The sequence below is a fragment of the Stegodyphus dumicola genome, chromosome 5, assembly GCF_044657685.1.
Source record: "Stegodyphus dumicola isolate Sdum_Otavi_A_Nest chromosome 5, ASM4465768v1".
Taxonomy (NCBI): Eukaryota; Metazoa; Arthropoda; class Arachnida; order Araneae; family Eresidae; genus Stegodyphus; species Stegodyphus dumicola.
The window spans coordinates 19,418,123-19,443,395 of record NC_140772.1 but is presented as its reverse complement, the minus strand read 5'-3'; the positions used below and the strand labels follow the sequence as shown (position 1 = coordinate 19,443,395).

At 35.8% G+C, this 25,273-nt stretch overlaps 1 protein-coding gene across 1 annotated transcript in view; it reads left to right on the top strand.

Annotated features, from left to right (window-relative positions):
• Positions 1 to 25,273, top strand: part of LOC118189443 (LIM/homeobox protein Lhx1-like) — a 240,340-nt gene that overhangs the window by 179,954 nt on the left and 35,113 nt on the right. Inside the window, exon 4 of the mRNA XM_085816482.1 lies at positions 6,966 to 7,131. Coding sequence (XP_085672608.1) covers positions 6,966 to 7,131 — 166 coding nt within the window. The remainder of the gene's footprint in view (positions 1 to 6,965; positions 7,132 to 25,273) is intronic.

Here is a 25,273-nt window from a genome sequence, read left to right as displayed (position 1 = left end):
AAATTGTTTTACTATTTTTTTTTTTTTTTTTTTTCAAAACGGTACTTAGTTTCCGAATACGTATTTTAATTCCAGATAAGGTAAAAAAAAATTCACATCACATACACAAATCAAGCATGAATTTTACTCTGAATATAATCGTATATTTATTATTCATAAATATTAAGTGCATTTAGTAAGTAATCAGATTGCAGCAAACTGGAAATATGATTTTGCTCTAGGGGGGTGAGCATTTTTCAAAAGCACAGCATTCTCGAAGCAAAACTTAATTTCCTTTTCATAAGAAAATCGGAGATACGTAAATATGTCTTTTGTATTTTTGTTCGAAAAATTGCATTAATCCTTCGAGAAAAGTCTCAAAATTAAAAGTTCCCATTTCCTGAATGCGGCTAATCTTCCCACTGCTTTTCCTAGAATATGTCATCAAATATTAATACCTAGCTCCAAGGCCTGATTCTCTAAGTTATTAGGTATCAAGTGAATCAGGTGACTGAGTTTCAGGTATACGGATTTGAAAAAGATATCAAAACTACATTCTCTCTCTTTACTTGAAGTCCTTTCAGGAATTCTTTCCTGGACTAATTACGGAGTGTTCGGATGAATTTAATAAAAAATGAGTGGCAGCATGAGCGAGATCAGATTTTTTTTTGTTTCTTTCGAAAACTAACGTTTTAATAATTGATTATTAGCGTCCGATGTTTTGTGCACGAGAAAGAATTGCTCTCTGAAAAAGTATTTACGTAAGAAAATTAAAAAAGAAAAATAGCATCGGAATGACGAAAATATGTAATCTGAGGTTTTCGATGTTTAGTTAAAGCCCTCAGGGGATAAAATAAATACACGAATGCTCAGATGTTTAATTTGTTCTTGATTGTAAATACAATCTTATAGCTCCTTGTGATTAAATATCACTAACTGAGAAAATATTTACGGATGAATGTTTGATGAAAGAAATGCATACAATGCATATCAGAAACTCTTTTGGAAGTAATAGAATATTTTTTAATTAGGACATATATCTGTGCAGAGTAAATTTGATTTATTTTCCGATTTTTCTTTCTCCTCCATTTCAAGTTTAAATAAATTTCAGCTTTCTTCAAATAAAATCGCCCTTTTTTACTTCCTTGTACGAAGTAAAAAGGAAGTATTGTAATCGCGAAAAGTTTCAGGCAGCATATTTCAACGAAAATATCCATTTTGACCGCTATCGAATGCAATTTAACGATGTTTTTGCGTGATATCTGTACGTAAGGACAGAATAAAAGACTCTTTTCCTCCAAAAAAAATTAGAAAACTGCTTTAAAATGAATTCTGAAGAGAATTTTTCATTGCGTCCGTACGAACGTATGTACGTACGTGCGCGCGTTAACTTAAAAACGAGTAGACTCAGAACGTTGACATTTTGTATATAGGACTGCTATAACATTTAGATGTGCACCTCGTATTTTGGTTGCAATCGGCCGCACCAAACGTATATAAATATATTTATATATCCACTCGGTTACCCGGCTCAGTGATCTCAGTTTCTTTACTCTTATATATTTGTAAATTGTACATTTTTTGCTTTAAAAATGATTGAATTATGTTGTTCTTATCTTCCGGTTAAGGTTTTTATGCCTTTAGTACATCTCTATGCAATAGTTTTAGAATTATCAACAATTTTAAAGCTGTTTAAGTGCCGCTAAGCCTAATACTTCTCTTGATGGCAGCCATTGTTTGTTTACATTTGAAACAGCAGGGTAGTGGATTTGTTCCCAATCTAGAGAAACTTAACTTCGGAACAACAAAAATAACGCCTTCGATTTATTATTGCCAATTAAATCAATCTTAATCCTTTCTGTAATTTTTTCGAGGAAATAAGTGTTTAAGATTTACTTCGTAATTTTTAATATAGATATTTTGAGTTTTTATGTATTTTTGCCTTCTCGCGAAGTGAGAGCTGATTTAATTGAATGAGAAATACTCAATCGTCTGTGAAAAACTGTTTCTTTTTTGTTTCGTTTGCTTAAGTTCTTTTATACATCGTTCTAGCTTTATTATAGTATTTGAAAAGAACATGTGGCAACGATTAGATAATTCTGCTCTTTAAATGATATAAATTTTGTGCATTATGAGTTATAATATGAACGAAATATAATACTGTTAAGTGAATCTAGCGCCAGTGTATCGCTATGGTAATCAAATACTAGAGTGAATTTTAAAGAATGCATTTATTCTATTGTGGTTTATGCGCTGTCGGCGAAGTAGATTTAATTCAATCCAATAAGTTCAAATGAAATGCAAGAAAAAATGTGTATAATTTAATATTCATGTGGTGTACACATCAGATTTTTTTTAAACAAAAGTACAATATTTTAATGCACAAACCCATTTTACGAACCTTTAACCCAAAGTACGCATCTCAATCTTACATAGCTACAATCATAATTAGCTTTAAAATAATAAAAACTAAATGCGCTCTCATACAGTTATTACCTACACACTTAAATCCAGACGGAATTTTTTTAAGCCCAAAAGGGCTTTAGGCCGAAAGGGGTATTAGACACCATACGGGATTGTATAGTTGTATAGTCGTCTAATGATTGTACAAATCTTGTATATTTTGTAACTATTACATTCTTTATTTTAAATGTGTATTATAAAAAGAACTCATAAATTCAGCATCGTTTCTAGTCAGTCTTGACATGCACATATCTGATAGTCCAGTTCATTCCAAAAGTTCATTACAATGATCTCCCGCTCGGCGTTTTTGGAAGTATAAATCTGATTTATTTGCGTGTATGATCATGTATGAGCTCATAGCCGGCACTCGATTTTCATAGTATGTCATCTCAATAACAATCATTTTCTATTGTTTTAATAACGTGATCAAAGTAAATCAATGAATAGCAATGCTGACTGAAATCATATCAAAAGAATTGTATTTTAGAAATTGTGCCTGTACAAAATGACATTGTTATTTTAAAATCTTGCATGATAGCTGAGAATTTCAGAAATTTATTTGAAGAGTAACATTTTTAACCTTCATTAAAAGCAGCACAGAAAATAAAAACTTTCAATTCCGCTTATTTATGCGAATCACTGCAGTTGGAAATGAAGCTATCGATTCAAAATATAGATTTCCCATCTCAGTTATAAACATCTTGTTGTTGGTATTGTCCTGTCCATGTACTTCATGGAAGGATGGTTGTCAGAGCCCCAAGGAGGTTGGATTTCTACTCTCACCCCAATTTCGAGAGATAGCACCCTGGGGAGTGGTTCGAGGGTCTTCCCACCCCTCTCCTCTACCACCAAACTACATGAGAGCACTTTCGGTTCGCTATATATTTAGAATGCCCCCATTCCACAAAGATACTGTACATTTGCAAGCATCCATGCCTTCTCCGGTATTCGAACCCCGGCCCTTCCGGAATTTTAGAAATTGTGCCTGTACAAAATGACATTGTTAACTAACCACTATTACCGTCTGGGGGGCCGTTGAACATCTGGATGAACACTCATGAGAACGTCCATCATCCTGTATCCTAAATTATGATGTCCTGGTTGATGATAAATCCCACTGATAGACAGATATTTTTTCTGAAGAATTTAATAACTCCTTTTATCTCTCCTTTAATTTGTATTACAGTAAAGGGTTATTTTTTATAATTTTGTGAAGTATTAAAAATTGTTAATTACATTCAGATATTGGCTCAAGAAGCAACTATTGGCTCAAGACATTTAGCTCAAGAAAATGAATGCTTGTTGCATGACCGTAGTATCATTACGGTCATGCAACAAACATTCAACAGTACATTTGTTTTCGCTGCTTTTTCTTTAGTTAATAAAGTACCTCATTGTAAATCACTGTTCTGCAGTATTCGGGTCTGGCGTGTTGGGTGGTCTGTCCAACTTTTACACATGTCGTCAAACTCTTTCCAACCAGGATAGAGTGAATACGTTGAAATATCCTACCAGTATATCTTAAGTCTTCTTCAAATGCCATAATAGTGGAACTGTACTATCACTCGAAATGGCCAGTTATTGCTAAGAAGTCACGTTTTTGTCTATAATAAGCAATGAATCTCAGGACAAGCTTTGACAAGCAACCCCGTACCATGAACACTAACTTCGTCAAACTAATGAGTCAGGATGGAAATAGTACATTTGCTTTCGCCGCTAGCTATTTAGTTAGCAAAGTACCATCTGTCCATAGAATGATTTCCACTGATCAAGGATCCAGAATTTTGCTTTTTGCGCGATGTCAATTACAGCTCACTATTTGTCGTTGTGACTAGTGATTCGAGCAACGTCGTAACTATTGTAAAGAAGGATTATTCATATGTCCATAGAATCATTCCCATTGATCTAGGATCCAGAATTTTGCTTTTTGCACGATGTCAATTACAGCTCACTATTTGTCGCTGTGACCAGTGATTCGAGCAACGTCGCAACTATTGTAAAGTAGGATTATTCGTATGTCCATAGAATGATTTCCATTGATCTAGGATCCAGAATTTTGCTTTTTGCACGATGTCAATTACAGCTCACTATTTGTCGTTGTGACCAGTGATTCGAGAAACGTCGTAACTATTGTAAAGTAGGATTATTCGTATGTCCATAGAATGATTGCCATTGATCTAGGATCCACAATTTTGCTTTTTGCACGATGTCAATTACAGCTAACTATTTGTCGTTGTGACTAGTGATTCGAGCAACGTCGTAACTATTGTACAGAAGGTTTATTCACTATTTGTCGTTGTGACTAGTGATTCGAGCAACGTCGTAACTATTGTAAAGTAGGATTATTCGTATGTCCATAGAATGATTGCCATTGATCTAGGATCCAGAATTTTGCCTTTTGCACGATGTCAATTACAGCTCACTATTTGTCGTTGTGACTAGTGATTCGAGCAACGTCGTAACTATTGTAAAGTAGGATTATTCGTATGTCCATAGAACGATTCCCATTGATCTAGGATCCACAATTTTGCTTTTTGCACCATGTAAATTACAGCTCACTATTTGTCGTTGTGACTAGTGATTCGAGCAACGTCGTAACTATTGTAAAGTAGGATTATTCGTATGTCCATAGAACGATTCCCATTGATCTAGGATCCAGAATTTTGCTTTTTGCACGATGTCAATTACAGCTCACTATTTGTCGTTGTGACTAGTGATTCGAGCAACGTCGTAACTTTTGTAAAGTAGGATTATTCGTATGTCCATAGAATGATTGCCATTGATCTAGGATCCAGAATTTTGCTTTTTGCACGATGTCAATTACAGCTCACTATTTGTCGTTGTGACTAGTGATTCGAGCAACGTCGTAACTATTGTAACGTAGGATTATTCGTATGTGCGAGTGCTATTCACATCCATAAAACCTTCACACAAGATTTTGTGGGTTGCTTAATACAAAGTTTTGTGTATGACTGAACAAGGTTTATGTATGGCTCAAAACAAATGTAGGCTAAGATCTAGCCACTTTCTTTTACAAAATACATTACCATCTTTCGCTTTTATTTTGGGAATTTTTTCTGCGCGTTTTTTAGTTCATAAAGCATGATCCTTCTTATATTTTCTTTGGTGTTTTCAACTGTTGTGTTGTTTCCAAAATATTTCCTAAGAAGTTTTGTTATTGTTGAAACTTTAAAGGCTGTTAATTTTAATGAACCTGCCATCTTGTACACTTACTTACCTTTGCAATTTTCTGTTCGAAAACAGCAAATATTAGCATGCTTTGAATGCTACTATATATCACCTTCATGCTCCATCAAATAACAGAAAATATATTCTAACTGTGAAATATTCAAGTTTTGGCAACTGTTCGGTAACGAAGCTAACGATCACTGAGAATATTCTTTATTTTTAATGAAATACGTAAAATAAAAAGAAAAAAGGAAAATCAAGGTTGAAACAGTTTTAGTATTACTTTTATAACCTTGGTATAATTAACCCTTTCCGGCGCGCTACCTTTTAAAGTCGGAGTTTTGATTTAAAAAAAAAAAAAAAAAAAAAAGGTAGGCAGTCTAATTAGACCTAGAAGAGTACACAAGTAAAATTTTGTGAAGATAGCACTTATCGTTTATTTCTGTGGGTGTACCCGAAGAGAATTGAATAGAGCTGTGGGTGTACCCTGATTGAATAGAGCTTGGAAAAGAGTGCTGAAACGAGCATTGTTGTCAATGAACTGACCGACGAGATGCGGAGAAACAAAGAATACAAAATCTCAGTTGTCCTATATGATCAGAGAGCCCGGTCTGGGCACACCTAGGGTTCACCGTTTGATTTTAGGCAAGATTTCGAGGTAAAAATTTAAAACTAATATAGAATAAGGAGATTAGCATACAGCCAAAAAATAACATATAAATTTCTTTTCAAACAATTCCTTTTATACCCTAAAAAAATCTGGAAAATTTCTTTGAAAAACGAGGGTCTTATAAAACTAAACATGGCTAAAATATATGGACTGGTTTGTATTGAGCTGCCATCTACTATAAATAAAGAAGATTCAGAGTAACCTATAAATCCTTTTTCATTCAATTTTTCTGTGCGTACAGAAGGAAATGTTTAGGTGTGTCCAGACCAGACACACTGCCGCAAAGGGTTAAGTTTTAAAAACATTTCCTACATTTTCGAGTAAATCTTTAAAGTGACATTCGAAAGTCTTCGAAAGATCTGAAATTTTTGCATTTTAATATGATGCCCGAAATAAATTCTAACATCCGTATTTTTTAATTGCTTACGTTATTCAGGTAAAGAAAAATTCTTATGAGAGTGGTCATTATAATCAATATTCGTTTACAAAGAAAAATATACAGACGCTTCATTAAAAGCTTAGATATATGTTGAATAAAGAGAGCCCGCATGTGAAAAATAGACTCATTTAATTTTACTACAACAATATATTTAGTTATCTATCAGCCATTGTATGCGAGCAAAATCATATTCTTGTTCTAAACTTGCTTTCATCCCCGTTATAGGTGTGGTTCCAGAACCGACGGTCAAAAGAAAGACGGATGAAGCAGCTGAGCAGTCTCGGGGCCAGGAGACACTTCTTCCGAAACCCCAGGAGGGCGATGAGACCTCTTAGGGCCGGACTCATGGAAGAGGGAATACCTCATAATGCAACTTTCGCATACTTTTCAGGTAAGCAGTCACACACATGACAACTTTGGGCATGATAAAATTTTTTTTCTCATGGATTCATAACAAATTTTAGTTGATCTATGAACTGCATAGAGGATATGTAGTTATCTATTTTAGATATAGCAATTACAGATAGTGTTTCTGTGCAAGGAACATTTAAATAACATAAACTGTGGCATAAATATTCGTTTAGATATAAGCACTGAACGTCAGGCTAATTCTTTACATGCAGTTTAAAATTTACAAAATGCTCTTGCATGGCAGTTACATAAGTTTACACAAACCCTGACGCAATCATTTCCTCGTAGACCTATCAGACTGAGTTCCAAATGGTCTAGTATCAATATCTGTTAAACCACATGGGTTTAAGATGCATCCACTTATGAGTAAGTAAAAGCACATGCACAAGAGGCTTTCGTATAAACAGGAATTTTCCCGCTCCGTTTTCGCAACATAACCATATATCGACATAACCATGACTCATCTGGTCAACATAATAAATGTTTCAACTTATCAACAGTAGTGTCCATTCTTTTTCCATCAGATTTGTTAAATGCAATCAATATGTCAAAGTAGAAGGTTAACAGATGTGTTTGTGCAACGAATGGCCATTAGATTTTGCACTGAAGAAAGTGTCATTCCGTCCGTCTCAGATCTATTTGACATATAAAAATCAGTTTGGATGTGTATGTCTTCTCCAGTCTAAAATATATGAATGATACATGACTTTTCGTAGATGCCCGATATGGAACTGAAAACAAACTACGCACTCTTCGGCATCAGAGAACTTCAATCCATGAAGACAAACTGATTGTCTACCGCAGAATGATGATTCGGGTCGATCGCAGAGTCACCTTTAGAGAAATCGCTAAGGCACTAATGTAGAAGCATTAGTTGAAGATCTTAAATTTACCAAGGAGAGTGGCATGACGATTAATCTTTTGTTATCCGAATATAACGAAAAAGTTCGGTTGCAATTATACAGCTTCTGCAGCATTATGAAAAAGATTAGAGACAAAATTTTAGACTCTACAGTAATCTGTGATGATGCACTTCATAGTATTCAATAAATAAAGTTCGCGTGATAAATTCTTGTATACATTTGAATTTTCGTTGTAAATAAAGGTACCGGGCATGGCAAAATGCATCTTATTCGAATGCTATGTGGCCAACTAGTTTCAGTTTCCAACTTCAGACACCATAAGAAATGCAGGTAATTCAAATCAACTTGAATCTTATGATTATATTCCTGATCGGGGAAAATGTCAAATATAAAATCGAATGTAACTAATGAGTAAATTAATATTTTAAATTAAAAATATAATGAATAAAAAATCATCATATTGTTAAAAAAAAACTAAATTATTTACTGAAAGCAGATTATCGTATAAAACACAGCCTGTTTCAGAAAAGTAAAGAAACATTTCGGCAGCAGAGTTGTACTCGAATACTTGCACTTGAAAGCTGTGTACTTCTAGCTTTCCCAAAAATAGTTAAAAACTCTCTTCAAAGCTACTCGACAAAAACATCGCATATATTACGAAATCTAAGTATTATTCAGATCATACACACTGTTGCGTGTGTACAGGTTCGTAATACATAGATTGAATGCGCATAGAATTGATGATAGCTTGATAAAATTTATTTTACTAAAAGAAACACTTCACAATTGTCGAGCTTTCCACAAAATTACTCGTTACAGCGCTTCCCAGTATCACAGAGTACCATCAGTAATTACACTTTAAACTACTAAGGACGTTAAACACAACGGAATGCAAAGCGAATCTAAAAGGCGAAGCTCTCACGGTTATCTCAATACTCAAAATCTATATCTGAACTACAACTATTACTCCTGACCGGAGATAACTGCTGATGTTGTCTCCGGTCTTATATAGTTTTCATCCAGCCGCCGAGATATTTCTAGTACTTATTACCGGAAGGCATAGGTGCACCGAATACGGTTACAGTTACAAAAAGCATTAATTACACTTACTCAATTACAATATTCATTACAGTTATACAGGGACCGGACTCAAATGTCGTCAAATGGTTAAGTTTGGCGACTTTTGGCGATTTCTCGCCGAATTTGACGATGTTTAGCAATTTCTCGCCAAATTTGGCGAAATTTCAGGCTTTAAAATTGTTGCCAATTTGGCAACATCTCGCCAAATTAGTATTTTAGCCATGTACTCTATGTTAAATAGACTTGCCCTTGTGTTCTTAATTTTCCGGCAAAGCATCGTTTCTCTAAGCTTTTCATGTTACATTATGTAGAAAAATACAACATTTTCACATGTAATTTTACTAGAATTATATATCTACCTATAAAATTCATTACAATACTTCGTATATAATACCGTCAACATTCAGAAAACGCCCGTAATGGTGTTACATGGCGCACTAAAGAATGCACATGTTGTAGGGTTTCCCTTAGTTCAAATAATCAATTATTCAAATTTTCGTCATCTTTCCTAAACTCCTCAACTTCTCCTCACATTTCCTCGCCAGAATGCTAATTCAAAGTTATGTGAGTGTTTAAACGCGCGTTTCGTTTCTGACCTTGCTGTTACGTGGAGTTGCTGATGGGCCTTTCGGCCATTTGAATAATTATCCCGCCTGGTAAGTTGTCGATTCAACCTAATTAGCCGTAACTTAAGGTGCAAGTCCAACACTACTCTTTTTAGACTTGAACTGATTTGTGTAACGATTCTTAAGTTCCATCGGAAGTTGTCGGTGTTATTGTAAAACGCGAAGTACGTGCCTTTTTGGTCATAGTTGGAAATAATAAAGGGTTATTTTTACCCTTCTTCTGTGCTGGTGTTATTTCCCGCTTGTGTGAGAAGTCGCCCGGCTCATTTGTAAGACCTAGATCTAACTCGCTTTGGCTTAGATCTTATATTGTAAGCTAAACAGCGGTACTGGCAGACGTCGTTTAGGTTGTGACGATACAGCTACTAGCACCCCCGCGGGCACAGGTGCTGAATTATAACTTCCTGTTTGTTCGCGGACGAAATGGACGATACCTGCAAAAAGCAGGACTGCAGATAAAACCCCCTGGGAGTTTCCGGACACAAGGAACTAATTATGTTTCTCTTCGCAGATAACAAAACGAGTGAAATCTTTGCGTAAGAGTTCTTCATGTGATTTTGAGGTGACAGGACGCATTTTTTACGTTGGTTTCTGTAGAACAATAGTTTTTTTTATGCTGTAACTACAGTAAAAAGGACGCTTTTTTGCGTCCAATCTGCGTTAGCGGATATTGTATGATTTAGGGCTGTAATGATCAGTTTATTTTTATGTTTTAATCAAGAAATCTATTTTAGTTTATCAAATAAATAATTTAAAAGACAACCTGTCTTTCTTTCACCCGACACGGGTGTCCTGACGTTACAAGGCCATCTCCTAAAAGTAGATCATTAGAGAGAACTGCTGTTTCACGAATTTGCTAAAGAGAATTGAAGTTAGACTTAAATCCCCATGTGCTGACGAGTTTCTTCTTTTTACTTGGCGCACATCCATTTGCTGCGAACAACGTAAAAACTGAATCGCTGGACCATGCCCGCATTCACCTTTGCTCAAGCGTTCTTTGTGTGTATTCTCTGCTTCACCAAGCGTTAAGGCTTCAATTGTCTAGCTGAGATGGGTGGTTTTACGCTTCAGAAACTAAACGTGGTATTCAACGCTTGGAGATCTCTGCAGACATACTTTCTCAAAGTTGCTTCCTTACATCTAACTTTGAAGCGCATACATAATTATCGACCTATTACTGGAATTTATTGTTTTGCACTATGCACTGATGATTGAACATCATGTTTTAATGGACTACATGCCTCCACCTGTTCAGAGTTACGCTTCACATGTGATGGCTTTCTTGAGATTTAGATATTTTTACGAGACTGACATACAAAGCTCGAAATTTTATGTTGAGTTATTTCTGATACAATGGGGGGGGGGGGTAAATGACTTTTTTACCTTATAAGGTATTTCTCCCACTTCCCTAGCATGCCTTCGTGGTATAATGGTAGCACGCCGGGCCGGTATTCCAGAGGTCCGTGGTTCGATTCCCGGCGAAGGCGGTTGCATATTTTTCATCTTTTTTGCTTTCAAAAAAATTCTAATGTATTTAAAGTGGCGCCTGAACTAAAAGGATAGCGGATGATGATTCTCCACACCCAGGATTTGGCGACTAGGTCCCCTAAAACCCTAGTCGCCCTTTAAAAAGGGGAGTATATAAGATATTTCTCCGGCTTTTTAAGGGGAGTATATAAGATATTTCTCCGGCTTTCGTGGTGTAACGGCAGCACGCTGGGCCGGTATTCCAGAGTCCTTGGTTCGATTCCCGGCGAAGGCGGTTGCATATTTTTCATCTTTTCTGCTTCAAATAAACCTAATGACTCTACAAGTGGCGCCCGAACTAAATAAAAAGGGTTGTGGATGATGATTCTCCGCACCCAGGATTTGGCGACTAGGTTCCCTAAAACCCTAGTTGCCCTTTAAAAAGAGGAGTATATAAGGTGAGTGAGTGAGTGCACCGCTATGATGGCTTCCGACCACGGACATGAACCAAACGGAATTATATACCATCACGGCGGAGAAGACTCCAGAGTAACAAGGTTGAATATTATAAACTAATAACAGTTTTTACATATTGTTAACTGCAAGGCACTAAGCGTTATTCTGGTTATCTGCTTTAAGTTCTGAACTTTTGAAACATTATAATATTATCCACGGTTGTTTCTGCTTAGGCAGTGTCCTGAGATTTTCTCTATTTTATCAAGGGCTATTCTGTTTTTGAGTGTGTTAGTCGTCCACATTGCCCAGGCACAGTCCGCTGGTTTCTTCAAGTGCCAGGTTCTTATATGTACACAATGGAAGTAATAAGTAATAATGGTCCGTGTCGCCTTCCTCTCCGCATTCGCAGAAAGGAGTATCCCTAAGTCTGAATCTGTTCAGGTATACTGGGAATGGTCCATGACCTGTCAAGAACTGTGTTAGGCTAGCACAGTGGGTCTTTAGTTCCATGTTAACTTTTGGCAGTAAGCGAAATGTCCTTCGTCCTACCTCTGCCTCTGTCCATCTACTTTGCCAATTTTGTAGCAGACTTGTCAAAGTTGTTCGCTTAATATGAGACCAAAGAAGTTTAGTTGGTCTTTCTAATATATCCGTGCAGTTGGCTGCCTGCTTGGCCAGTAGGTAAGCGGCTTCATTGCCTTGAATCCCTGTGTGAGCGGGAACCCATTTTAAAGTGGGTCTTTGTGAAATAGGCATTGTCAGAAGAGTATATAAGATATTTCTCCCACTTCCCTAGCGTGCCTTCGTGGTGTAACGGTAGCACGCTGGGCCGGTATTCCAGAGTCCGTGGTTCGATTCCCGGCGAAAGCGTTTGCACATTTTTCATCTCTCTTGCCTCTCAAAAAGTCGTAATGACTCTACAACCTTTTGTTTGTTTCTTTATTATTATTATTATTATTATTATTATTATTATTTATTTATTTATTTATTTTTAAGATTTAGTGCAGTAAAAGTGTAAAACGTTTTTAGCAACATTTTGTCAATCGTAATTAAATTCTGTCTATTCTGATTGTACTGGGGCATCAGATGTCATGAAATGCTTGCATCTTTTGGATTATATTTGTTACGTAAAACCTTTTCCATTGCAATCATGTCACATACCGATCTTGTACCCGTTTATCGTTTTGAAATAATTGAGTTCGAAAGGAATAGAAATCTTGATTATCCAATCTGAGGGAAAAAGTGCACGGTAAAGCTTAAATCTTTTAAAAGGTAAAAATACATTTTAGAGTGGTCAAATATGTCAGGTTAAGCTTTTTGTATGGGAAATTAAAACTTGTTATAACAGTGGCGTAATCATTAAAACTAGAATTAATACAACAAAAACAATGGAAACATTAATAATAAAAGATGTCACGAAAAATTAAAAGTGATAAATGGTAAAAACAACATTTTAATCACCGCTATTTAATATTTCGAACAGAACTTGTCAAGGGGTAAGTATTTGAAACACCAAACTGGGTCGATTAATGAGTGCGAGAAATATCTTTCGTTCCTTTCGACAACGTAAGAAGTTAAACCGTTTTAAATAAATTCGTTTTTTGAAAAATTATAACTCAGTCTCACAATTTCCGTTGAGCTTTCCCGACATGCCTTTCGTACTCTGACAATAATACATATAAAAAAATAAAGCTCTTTTTGAAGTATAATACTAAAAAAAATGAAAACATATAGATTATAAAATTATAATAAGGTTAAAGAAATACTAGTAAAACTGTACAGAAAAACTTCTAAAACGTAATGTAATTATAAGTTCTAATTCAGAAGACAAACAACAGAAATCAGCGTTATATTTACAAAATTTCCACAGGACTAGTTTCGATGGTCTTACCGAACCACCATCCTCAGCTGCAAAACCGCAAATGAACAAGATAGGAAAAAATGATTACAAAGCCTGGACAAGAATAAGCAAGTGGCGCCATCTGTTGGTGAAACCAGAACTAAAACATAATTTCTTTAAAGGCCGAAGGCAAATTTGGATTGGAATTAGGATCGTTAACTAGGACAGAAAGATTTTTATGAATGTGAAATGCCTCTAGGAAATCCAGTCCTCCAATGGAAGATGTTTTTTGAATAATTTTGGCAGCAGAAAAATTGAAAGTGTGATTTTCGGACCAACAATGTTGCGCAACAGAAGACTTCTGTGTTTCCTTTTTTCTAACATATGCCTCATCTTCCTTGACGCGAAATTTTAAGGCTCTCTTAGTTTGGCCAATGTAAATTAAACCACACTGGCAAGAAATCCTATAAATACCCCAGGAATTCATATCCGGAATGGGGTCCTTAAGTATGGAACTCGGAATTTTATTGATGGGAAAATAAACAACCCGAAAGTTAAATTTCTGCAAAATATGTGCAACTTTATAGCTAATTGATGGAAAAAAGGGAATGACAACAGAATTTTTATAATCTCCTAAAACAAGAGTGTGCCTTTTAGTGTGTTGAGATGAGAATTTTTTAACTGCTTGATTAATAATGTTGGGTGAAAAGCCCCTGCAATAGCTATTGCTTTTAAATAATTTTGTTCTTCATCAAGGGCTAGTTTGGAGGAGCAAACTTGAAGAGCACGGAAAACATCTAATCATTTTTTTCTATCTTGTTCATTTGCGGTTTTGCAGCTGAGAATGGTGGTTCGGTAAGACCATCGAAACTAGTCCTGTGGAAATTTTGTAAATATAACGCTGATTTCTGTTGTTTGTCTTCTGAATTAGTATTTATTCGGCGTGTTATTGTGTCTTAATTATAAGTTGTTCAACATTTTATAATGATATAGCTATATACCCTGATGATATAGGAACGCTGGCCTTTTAGCCTCATCTGCGGCTTCTAATTCTACTTTGGCAGTACCTCTCTAAAAATTTTTTTAAAAAAATTCTCTCTTACGTTCTGACGTCCGGTACGACCGCACCGGTTGTACGGTCTCTGGCGCCCGTCCTGACCTCGCATATTCCCTCTCCCAAATTTTCTAGAATATAATTCATAAACTTTTGTTAGCAAAACTTAAATTTTTTTAAATTCAAAAAATGGACTTCCCCCTTTTCTTTATCATTAGATTACTTAAAATATACTTTCATTCATACTGTTAATAAGTCTCCAGGTTTAAATTACATACCTTAACAAGAAATTTTGCTAGTAAACGAGGTTCAAGTACGGATAGCAATGATAAATGTAGAAATAAAAAGAATGGATATTGAAGGCAATGTAGCTAAAACTAATTACTACTTATATATATATACACTTGTGAAATAAATTAAGAGAATTTCCATATTTGATCTACGATCATCAGAACTACTGGACAGATTTTAATAAAATTTGGTGTGAACATAGGTTGATATAATACAAACAAAATAAACATTCAACAATTATAATAGACACACATGTTTGTGTGTAACACTCATGGCAGTCTGAAGGTCATAAACAGCGGTTGCAGAAGACACGAAAGAAATGGGTTAATACGGGGTATGGTCCCCTCTTACAGCCATACAGGCCTCGCAGTGTGATGTCATACCAGAAATATGGCAGTTTATCAGTGTCTGTGGCAATTGGTCCTACTCATTCAGCAACGCTGTTTCCAGTTCCTGGATGGTTCTCGGACGGGGTTGGGAGTTGCAATTACCCTCCCCAGAGCGTCCTAGACATGTTCTATAGGTTTGAGGTTTGGAGACCTGGCTGGCCAATCCATCCGGCGAATAACCTCACTCTCGAGAAATTCTTCGACCAGAAGAGCTCTATGTGGCCTCGCGTGATCGTTCTGTAAGATGAAATCGGTGCCCACTGCACCCCGGAAAAGGCGAACATAGGGCTCCAAGAGCTAATCCCTATACCTCACACCAGTCACAGAGCCTTTATCAAAGATGTGGAGAGGTGTGCGGCAATCCAACATGATGCCTACCCAGACCATTACATCGCCACCTCCATAATTGTTGATTTTGCGGACATTGGGAAGGTAGGTAGCGGGTCTCTGGTTCTCTCCATATGAAAGTACGGCGAGAATCAGTGTTTAGGCTAAAACAGGACTCGTCGGTGAACAGAACAATCGCCCATTGCTCCACTATGCTGCCTGCACCATGCTAATCGGAGTCTCCTGTCCATAGACGTGAGCGGGACCCAAACAGCCGGTCTTCTGGCAAACAACCCTCTCGCATTCAGTCTTTTGGAAACAGTGACTTTTATTACACGGGTTTCTGTGGCTGCATACAGGTCCCGAGAGAGCTGAGAAGCTGTAGCCCCTCTGTTACGCCACGCTAAAATGGACTTCTCTGGCCGTCGTGGTTCTTGGACGACCTTGCCCACTTTCTCTCGATGGATCCAGTATCCTAGAACTGTTTCCATAGGTTACACACGACGCTGGGCGTTAAATTAAACTCTCTGCATATCTGGACTTGCGATTGGCCTGCCTCTAGCCTCCCCACAATTCGCCACCTCATTCCATCATTTAAACGTTGGTAATTCATTTTTACTGTTCCGATGTGAATTTAACCGATTGCTGCAAGATAACGCCAAGAAATTCGCCGAGGTGTGCTAGCGAACGCCATTCGTCTTACCCTCCACGCGCTTATAAAGCCTGTTTTCCTGCTGACTCCGCCTACACACACGTGTACGCTTACGTATTTGCCGTACACGATTTGCATTTTTATCTAGAAGCAGTGATTTTTCCTTCAGTTCAGTTCTTTTCATGCAATTCGACAAAATATGCAAATTCTCTTAATTTATTTCACCAGTGTATATATAGGGTAGTTATAATTATAGTTACCATATTTAATATATATATATAAGATAGTTATAATTATAGTTACCCTGTTTAAACGTATGGTACATTGAAACTTGGTATATATGTTATATGGGGAACACGAGGAAAAGAAAACTGCAATAAAAATTAATAGTCCAAATTTCGACCGCCAGTAGAGAAGGGGCCACATGAAGAACGAAAAAACATAAATTGGAAACACGAAACTTTATTTAATCACGATATTTGTTCAATGTACACTCAGTTTGCGTCAATCACAAGTTTAAAGTGCGTTAGAGTGTACTGAACAGAGGCGCGAGAATTTCTCCACCCATTATAGCAACATGACGTGTTATGCTTGCCATCAATTCAAGGAAAATTCGTATGATTCCACCTTAGACACGATCTTTCAGGAATCCCTCCCCCCGGCCGACCACAGTTCAAGTCCGAAGAACGAAGATGTCAGGTAGTCAGAAAACTTCTCAAAATTACCCGATCATCTTCAAGGTGGGCACCAAGCACTGCCTTCACTGGTCCAATGATGATCAGAGGTGTGCGCCATCTTGCATGAAGACAGTATTCTTTAAATATTCTTCTTTTTGCAAGGCAGGAATAACTTGCTGCTGAGGAAGTTCGCAGTAATGGGCATCCACTGTGGAACAATTTTGGGGGCCTTGAGGAATGTTCTCTGCAAAGAAAAGAGAACCAAGAAATAAAAACAGCAGTAAATCCACACCATACACAGATGTAATCAGGGTGGCAGAGACCGTTCAAGCACAACATTAGGACTTGCAGCACCCCGTATGCGACAGTTAATTGCTCCGGACTTTCAGTATTATTAACTACTTCTTCTAAGGTAAACTCCGACTCGCTCGACCACAAAATAATCCAAGGTCATGCATTGCTAACGGCCAAAAAAAGATTAGCAGAATCAGAGCGTTTGTCCGGGTCTCTTCTAGAATCCGAGTTTGTGTTATGCTTGCCATCAATTCAAGCATAATTCGTATGATTCCACCTTAGACACGATCTTTCATGAATACCCCCCCCAGGCCGACCACAGTTCAAGTCCGAAGAACGAGGATGTCAAGTCGTCAGAAAACTTCTCGAAATTACCCGATCATCTTCAAGGTGGGCACCAAGCACTGCTTTCACTGGTCCAATGATGATCAGAGGTGTGCACCATCTTGCATGAAGACAGTATTCTTTAAATATTCTTCTTTTTGCAAGGCAGGAATAACTTGCTGCTGAGGAAGTTCGCAGTAATGGGCATCCACTTTGGAACAATTTTGGGGGCCTTGAGGAATGTTCTCTGCAAAGAAAAGAGAACCAAGAAATAAAAACAGCAGTAAATCCACACCATACACAGATGTAATCAGGGTGGCAGAGACCGTTCAAGCACAACATTAGGACTTGCAGCACCCCGTATGCGACAGTTAATTGCTCCGGACTTGCAGTATTATTAACTGCTCCTTCTAGGGGAAAATCCGACTCGCTCGACCACAAAATAATCCAAGGCCATGCATTGCTAACGGCTACTTGCCAAAAGCTCTTCTAGAATTTGAGTCTTGTGTAGGTACCTCTTTAGAAGACATCGCAGTACCTTCCGTACTGTCCACAAAGGAGAGGAAAATCACGTGACACCGCTCCAGCACATGTCGAAGAATATTGGGAACCAGACGTTATTTCGACCAAGGCAAGAGCGAGTTCTACAGTTTCATTTGAAATCCGTTTTCGCCCTCTTCTTCGCAGCACACGCGACTTCCCCATAGAGGGTAGGAATTAAGTCCTTTCTTACCTCCATGGACTTTCCACTTTAGTAATCCATCTTTTTCAAACCCTGCCTCGACACAGGCTCTTGCCGTACAATTTCCAAATGTTGATATTCTCGCAGTAAGGTTGAAAAATACCGCAGTGCTGGTTTTATCAAAATATTTTGATAAGTGAAACTTGATCTTTATTCTCTAAAGGCATGGTGAAGAATGATTTCATGGCATTGATATGTGGCATCTTAAAATGCGCCAGATTTGCATAACTTCCTTTTAAAATTGCATTAAAGCGCCATCTGCCGGTCGAAACAAGAGCTATTAATTTTTATTGCAGATTTATTTTCTGCATGGTCGATATAACATATATACAAATTTTCAACGAAATAGATGAACCAGAAGGTCTCTACGTAAATATAGAAAATAGACTTTAATTATCAATGCCAATTATACAATGTTATTACATGTATAGATTCACTTTAAATTTATTATGAATTCTTCTTTTAAACTTAGCTTTTAGAAATGCATGTTATGTATGTCAGACATTAAGTAATTTTCTCGATTTTAAGCATTAAAATTAGTCAAATAGAAGAGGAGGGAAAGATATGTAAACACTCGACGAGTTAATAAGATGTACATATACAAGAATTTACACCTTACTTTCATACACAAACTGGACATTCGAGAATGGTGTTTATAGGCGTTTTCTTAAATATTGATCAAGATGCTTAAAAGTACCTTGAAACAAGGTACAGAATTTGTCGAAAAGTATTTAAACAATATGAATATAGCGGAATTATGTTAAAATAAAATATTTTCCCATAGGACAAAAGTTTCAGTTTCCTATAGGGAAAAAAATAGTAACATAAAGATTTAGTTAAAAAAAAAAAAAAAATTCTGTAATTTTTGTGAAACAGAAGTTGAAATTAGTAAGAATTTTCATTTTACTTTAATTAGTTAAAAGCAAGCTATTTCATATCTTGACGTGCAAAATTTTTAGACGTTATAAGGTATTTGTCCCATCCTTCTTAGCATGCCTTCGTGGTGTAGTGGTCAGCACGCTCGGCACTTATTCGAGAGGTGCGTGGTTCGAGTCCCGGTGAGGATATTGCTCATTTTTCATGTCTACCTAATTCAAATTTACCTAAAAAACTCTACAGTGGCACACGGGCTAAAAAAAGGTGATGAATGATGATTTTTCACCATCAAAATTTGGCGACTGGGTTCCCTAAACCTCAGTCGTCCTTTAAAAGGGGATGTATATAAGGTATTTCTCCCGCCTTCTTAGCATGCTTTCGTAGTGTAGTGGTGAGCACACTCTGCACATATTCGAGAGGCCCGTGGTTCGATTCCAGACGAGGGCATTGCTCATTTTTAATCTCTCCTGCTTCCAAAAAATCACAATGTCTCTTGCCCGAATTAAAACGGTGTGGATGATGATTCTCCACTACTGACGATTGGATCCCCTAATCCCCAGTCGTCCTCTAAAAGGGGAAGTATATAAGATATTCCTCCCGTCTCCTTAGCGTACCTTCGTGGTGTAGTGGTCAGCACGTTCGGAGCGTATTCGAGAGGTTCGTGGCTCGAGTCCCGGCGAGAGCATTGTTCATTTTTCGTTAATAACGAAAGCTTTTTAGCTTAGATATAGAAAAAAAAAATCTTAAAAAATTCATAGTGTAATTTCTGTATAAATTATTTTATAAAATTCACGGAGTAATGTAAATTATTATATAAATTCAAGATATTTAAATGTATAAAATGTACCGAATTTTTAGATTTTAAGTAATGCAATTAAAGTGAATATTTTACTAAATGAAGTTTTTAACTTTTCCTAGTGAAGGCCGAATGACTTGTAAAATGTTATATTTTATTCTTTTAGAATCCTTCGATCTACAGTGGTGGACTGTTTCCAAAAGTCTCCACATTCTTAAGATCACTTACTTAAGATCAATAAAAAAAAAAAAAAAAAAAAAAAAAGACTACTTTTTTTCGAATATTATGTGTATCTTCATATACACGTGAAAGAATATGCACATACATCCATACATATAAAACATAAAAGAACGTTTTTAATCTTTCATAACTTCATAACTAAGGATAATTCTTTATAAACTCAGTTTTGCTTTTTATTAGGTTTATATGTCAATAAGAGTCATACACAAAGTATGACTTACATATGTAGAGAGAGTTTTAGGTATCTATTCGGAGACATGAAAGATCAGTTACACCCTCGTCGGGATTCAAACGCCAGATCTTCGAAAGCTAGCTAGATGTGCACCAGTTACATTATAAAGACACGCAGTGGGGAAGGCGAAAATTTCTTATGTCTGCGGCTACTGAAAGGGCGGCTGGGTGAGAAGCCTCGGCTAAATTCAGTTAATACCAAACTATCAACCATTATATTTTAGTCTGAAGCCACTATAGAGCATTTAAATGTTCATCAGAGAAGAAGATGGGAAAAATCAGTTACTCCTTCCCGAGATTTGAGCTCTGGATTTGCCAGCTGCTAGCCACACGTGCTATCAGTTGTAGCATAAAGGCGCGGAGTTGGGAAAGCGAAAATTCCGTATACATATAAAGTGGTCTAAATGTCGAAAAGTTGAAGGGGAAAAAAAGTTAATCAAATCCAAACAAATTAGCGTAAAGCGTGCTTTTGTGCGGAAATGATTCTCAAGGAAAATTTTAGGGAATGGGGTGGAAAAAATTGTTTATTTATTTATTTATTTTGCCAGTAGAAGCTTTATCATTACAACAACAATGATCACAATCAAAGCAATGCTGAAAATGATTTCTCACATGCAAAAAAGCAGTTAAAAACCGTAAAGGTTTCGCTAACGGAAGAAATTGATCGGTTATGCTTTAAAGCATTACTCTGATCGTGTTCATTACTACTATTAGCTGCCAACTGATAATCAAAATTTGAGTTGTATACTGTCTTCTGTCAACATATCTCCTAATTTCAGTTGCTTTTATAGCAACCGCTTTCCCTTATATTTATTTGTACGTTTTTCATAATTTTAGAACGTCTTTAGATTCTTTCAAACAGTCTTTAGATATTATTACTTCCACTTTCCGCATTTTGAAATTTGGGATATTTACTATAAGTGCTAATAACGCCAAATGTGCTTTACGCACTTTGTTAAAATTATTTGAAAGATTCACCTTTTTTTTCTGCTCGTGAAAAAAGGGAAAGGAAATAGGAAATAGGTTACTATAAATTAAGAATTTCGCCAAGTGAATTATTCTTGATGCAAACTGAAAAAAAGTAAGCTAAAATAAATTTTTACATTTCTCGGTAAGGTTCTCATCAAATTTTACGAAACTGAATAATATTAAATAATATTAAGTTTCGATAACTGATAATTTGAGTCGCAGAATCAAAATATGGAAAAAAATCGGTATATCATTTCAGAAAAAGGTCCTATTTTTGTGTTAAAATACTAATTTAGATAAAAAATATGCATAAATCTAATACATATCCTAAGTCGTGTTTATGAGACATGAAAAATGCAAATTAAATTTCGTCAATTGGCTCAGTAAAAAGGGAGATATAGAATTACCTCATTTTTTTGTGCAAAGTGTACTAAAGTTTATGCCAATTTTACATAAGATAAAAGTTTATGACAATTTTACATAAGATAAAAGTTAATGTCAATTTTACACAAGACTAAAGTTTATGCCAATTTTACATATGATAAAAGTTTATCTCAATTTTACATAAGATAAAAGTTTGCCAATTTTACATAAGATAAAAGTTTATGCCAATTTTCCATAAGATAAAAGTTTAGGACAATTTTACATAAGATAAAAGTTAATGCCAATTTTACACAAGACTAAAGTTTACGCCAATTTTACATAAGATAAAATTTCATCCCAATTTTACATAAGATAAAAGTTTGCCAATTTTACATAAGATAAAAGCTCATGCCAATTTTACATAAGATAAAAGTTTATGCCAATTTAACATTATCAGGTTCAGTGCTCCTCCTTACTTGCTTTGGGAACATTAAATGACCTGACTCGGAACAGGGAGCTTACTAAAGCTATGTTCAATAAATGTGGGAAGTAGACAAGATACACAGGAAGGGTATACGAAACCCTTTATTTTTCTCTCTTTACAATGATTTCCGGACTTCGGAACACAGAGACCAACCACTTGTGGTCTGAACGTAAGAATATAAAAATATTAACTAAACTCTAACTAAACTAACTTTGGATTAATAAACAAGTGTCTACTTGAAGATTGGCCGTATATTAACAGAAAGGCCGTATGTAGTACAGAGAACTGTTAACACTACGATACGTTTAAAATTATCAAGAGGATTAAACCTCTGGCCTTGAAGGCAACCAGCAACCGAGTAAAACTGCTATGGCAAGCGACCTGCTTCTACTAACTCCTTCCTCTCTCTTGCTTGGCAAAAAGCCACAACTTAAGTACTTGGCGTTCGCAAGACAAATTTGCATAAATAAGTTAAAGCTTTTAATTCTGGCCGGAAGTAGAAAATAAGAAGTGATAGTAAAGATTTAAAATAAAATAAACGTTAGTATAACTTAAGATCCTTACAACATAAGATAAAAGTTCGTCGATTTTACATAAGATAAAAGTTCATGCCAATTTTACATAAGATAGAAGTTTATGTCAATTTTATAATATTAAGCTGGAATCTGAAAACTCAAGCTTCAGATTTCGTTCAGCTATTTATGAATAAGAATATTTTACAGTATTTCCAATCGAAAAATATAAACCTGACTAATTCAGTCAAGAGAAAGTTGAACTATGAAGAAACAACTATGAAGGAAATCACAGAGTAACTCCTGTGTGTTTGCTTCTCTGTAAATTAAGTGCGCAGGCAGGAAAGCTGCTTGCATTTAGGTTGGCCAATGATAGACTTGCCAACAATAACGTGCAAAGTTATAGAATTCTTTTTTTTTACTATTACTTGCATAATTTACAGAAGTTTTCTCATCTGCATTTGCTTCAAAAAGCAGTTTTTTTACATGACTAAAATTTACTATAACTCATTTAACGAATAAAAACTGCAACATATTTTTAATCATTTATAATTAAGTAAATAAATGAATAAAATCTGAAAGCTTTCAGATTTTATATTACGCCCAAAGGGGTGTTTTATTTACATTTTGTGTGTTACCTTTATTTATTCAATATCATTTTCTTCGTACTTAAACCATAAAATTCAATTCAGCAGTAATATCACAAAAGAAAAATAAATAAAATAAAATAAAAAGAAATAAATGAAAAATTAAACAAACATGATGTTAAAGTTAATGGAACGTTTTTAAGTCCTTCAGTTTTTTAACCAAAAATTTATTAAAGCCTTACGAAATATGAAGTTATAAGGTATTTCTCCCTTATAACTGGAAATGTTCCAGAAAGTTTCTTAGAAGTGACATGCACATTTATACCAATCAACAAAACTTTACTTTTTATTAGAAAGTTCAAAATATGAATAATATATGACACACACACACTCTTATCCAAAACTTTACGCTGTTAGCATTTTTCATATCTCTGACGCATTTCACGCAATTATGCACGGAGAATACGAAAAATAATTCTTTTTAATTGGTTTCTTAATAAAAGTTTTGACACCAGATTTAGAGAATGAATTCCAGCTAAAAGTAAAACGTCATGGAAAATAATAATTATTCACAATAAAAAATAACTTTACTCTGCAGTATAATAAATATTCATAAAATAATAAATATTCTTGCATGTAAATTAGAAACACAAATATGTTTGTAGATTTTAAATTAGCGTATATTCCGGCGTACAATGCTCACTTTAGATACAAAATATAAGACTGAAACTTACGGATGGGTGCGTACTTATATGTCAGAAATAAAATGATAGATTTAAAAAATAAGGAAAAAATGACCATGCAAAAATTATATTTCTGCATGTACCTAAATGCTGTTTATTTAAAAGAAATGACTTTCATTATGAAGTTAGAAAGTTTCCTTATCTGATAACATGAAAAGTTCATCATATTCATCTTCAGTTATGCCTTCAGGCAGACGATTAAATCTGTTTCATCTTCGCCATCATTGTTATTTTGATCCGTAAATAAATAATCATCCTCGTTTCATCCAGATTGTTAGCTATACAAGATTTTTAATAACTTTTAAATTGTATCGGGTTTCATTTCATGTTTTTATATTCTTTGTCACAAAAGTTCCAGGACAATTTCCTTTTTATTTCTGAATTTGCAGTGCTAAAAAAGAACGCATGTCGTTTTTATGTTACCTGGTAGGTATACTTACTTGACATGACCTTGGACATGTTTCCGCGAAACTTACTAGGTGGCAGAACTGAGTTTGGCAACACACTGTCCGGATTGTTGTCGCATTCGTTAAGGGGACACAATGGATGCTGAATGTGAGCAAAGAGTGAACATTAAGTTCTGCGTTAAGCTCGGGAAAACCCCTAGTGAAACGGGGAAACATGATTAAGCAAGCATATGCAGGCGAGGCGCTTTCAAGAAGTCGTGATTTCCTCTGGCACAAAAGGTTTCGTGAAGACAGAGATCCAGTGCAAGACGGTCCTAGAGCTGGTTGCCCGTCTACGTGGCAGTTATTGCAAGAAGACCGTCGTGTAACTGTGCGTATGATATCAGAAGAACTGAATTTAAATCGTGATCTGTGTCATAAGATTTTACGCAAAGATTTAGGAAACGGAAACTCAGTACAAAAATCGTCTCTTACTAACCAGATGAACAGAGGGAGGAAAGACGAAGAATTTCTGCTAGATAGAGTTAGACGTGGTCTCACATTTGTGTCAAAGATTATTGCGATTTTTTCTTGTTTCCGTGAGTGAAAAGGTGACTGAAAGGAAAGATTATTGCAAACATTAAAATTATTGCAGGCATCCGGTGGGATGTGACAAATGAGCTTGCAAGCATCCCAGTTGAAGATTTCCTTGCTTAATTCTAAGACCTCCAGATACGTTGCCAGTTGTGTATAGATAGCCAAGGAAACTACTTTGATAGCAGCTAGGATCATTGCTCGGTAAATGCAATTTTCTGCTTTTTACAACCTTTGTCGTGGAACTTTTCTGACAATG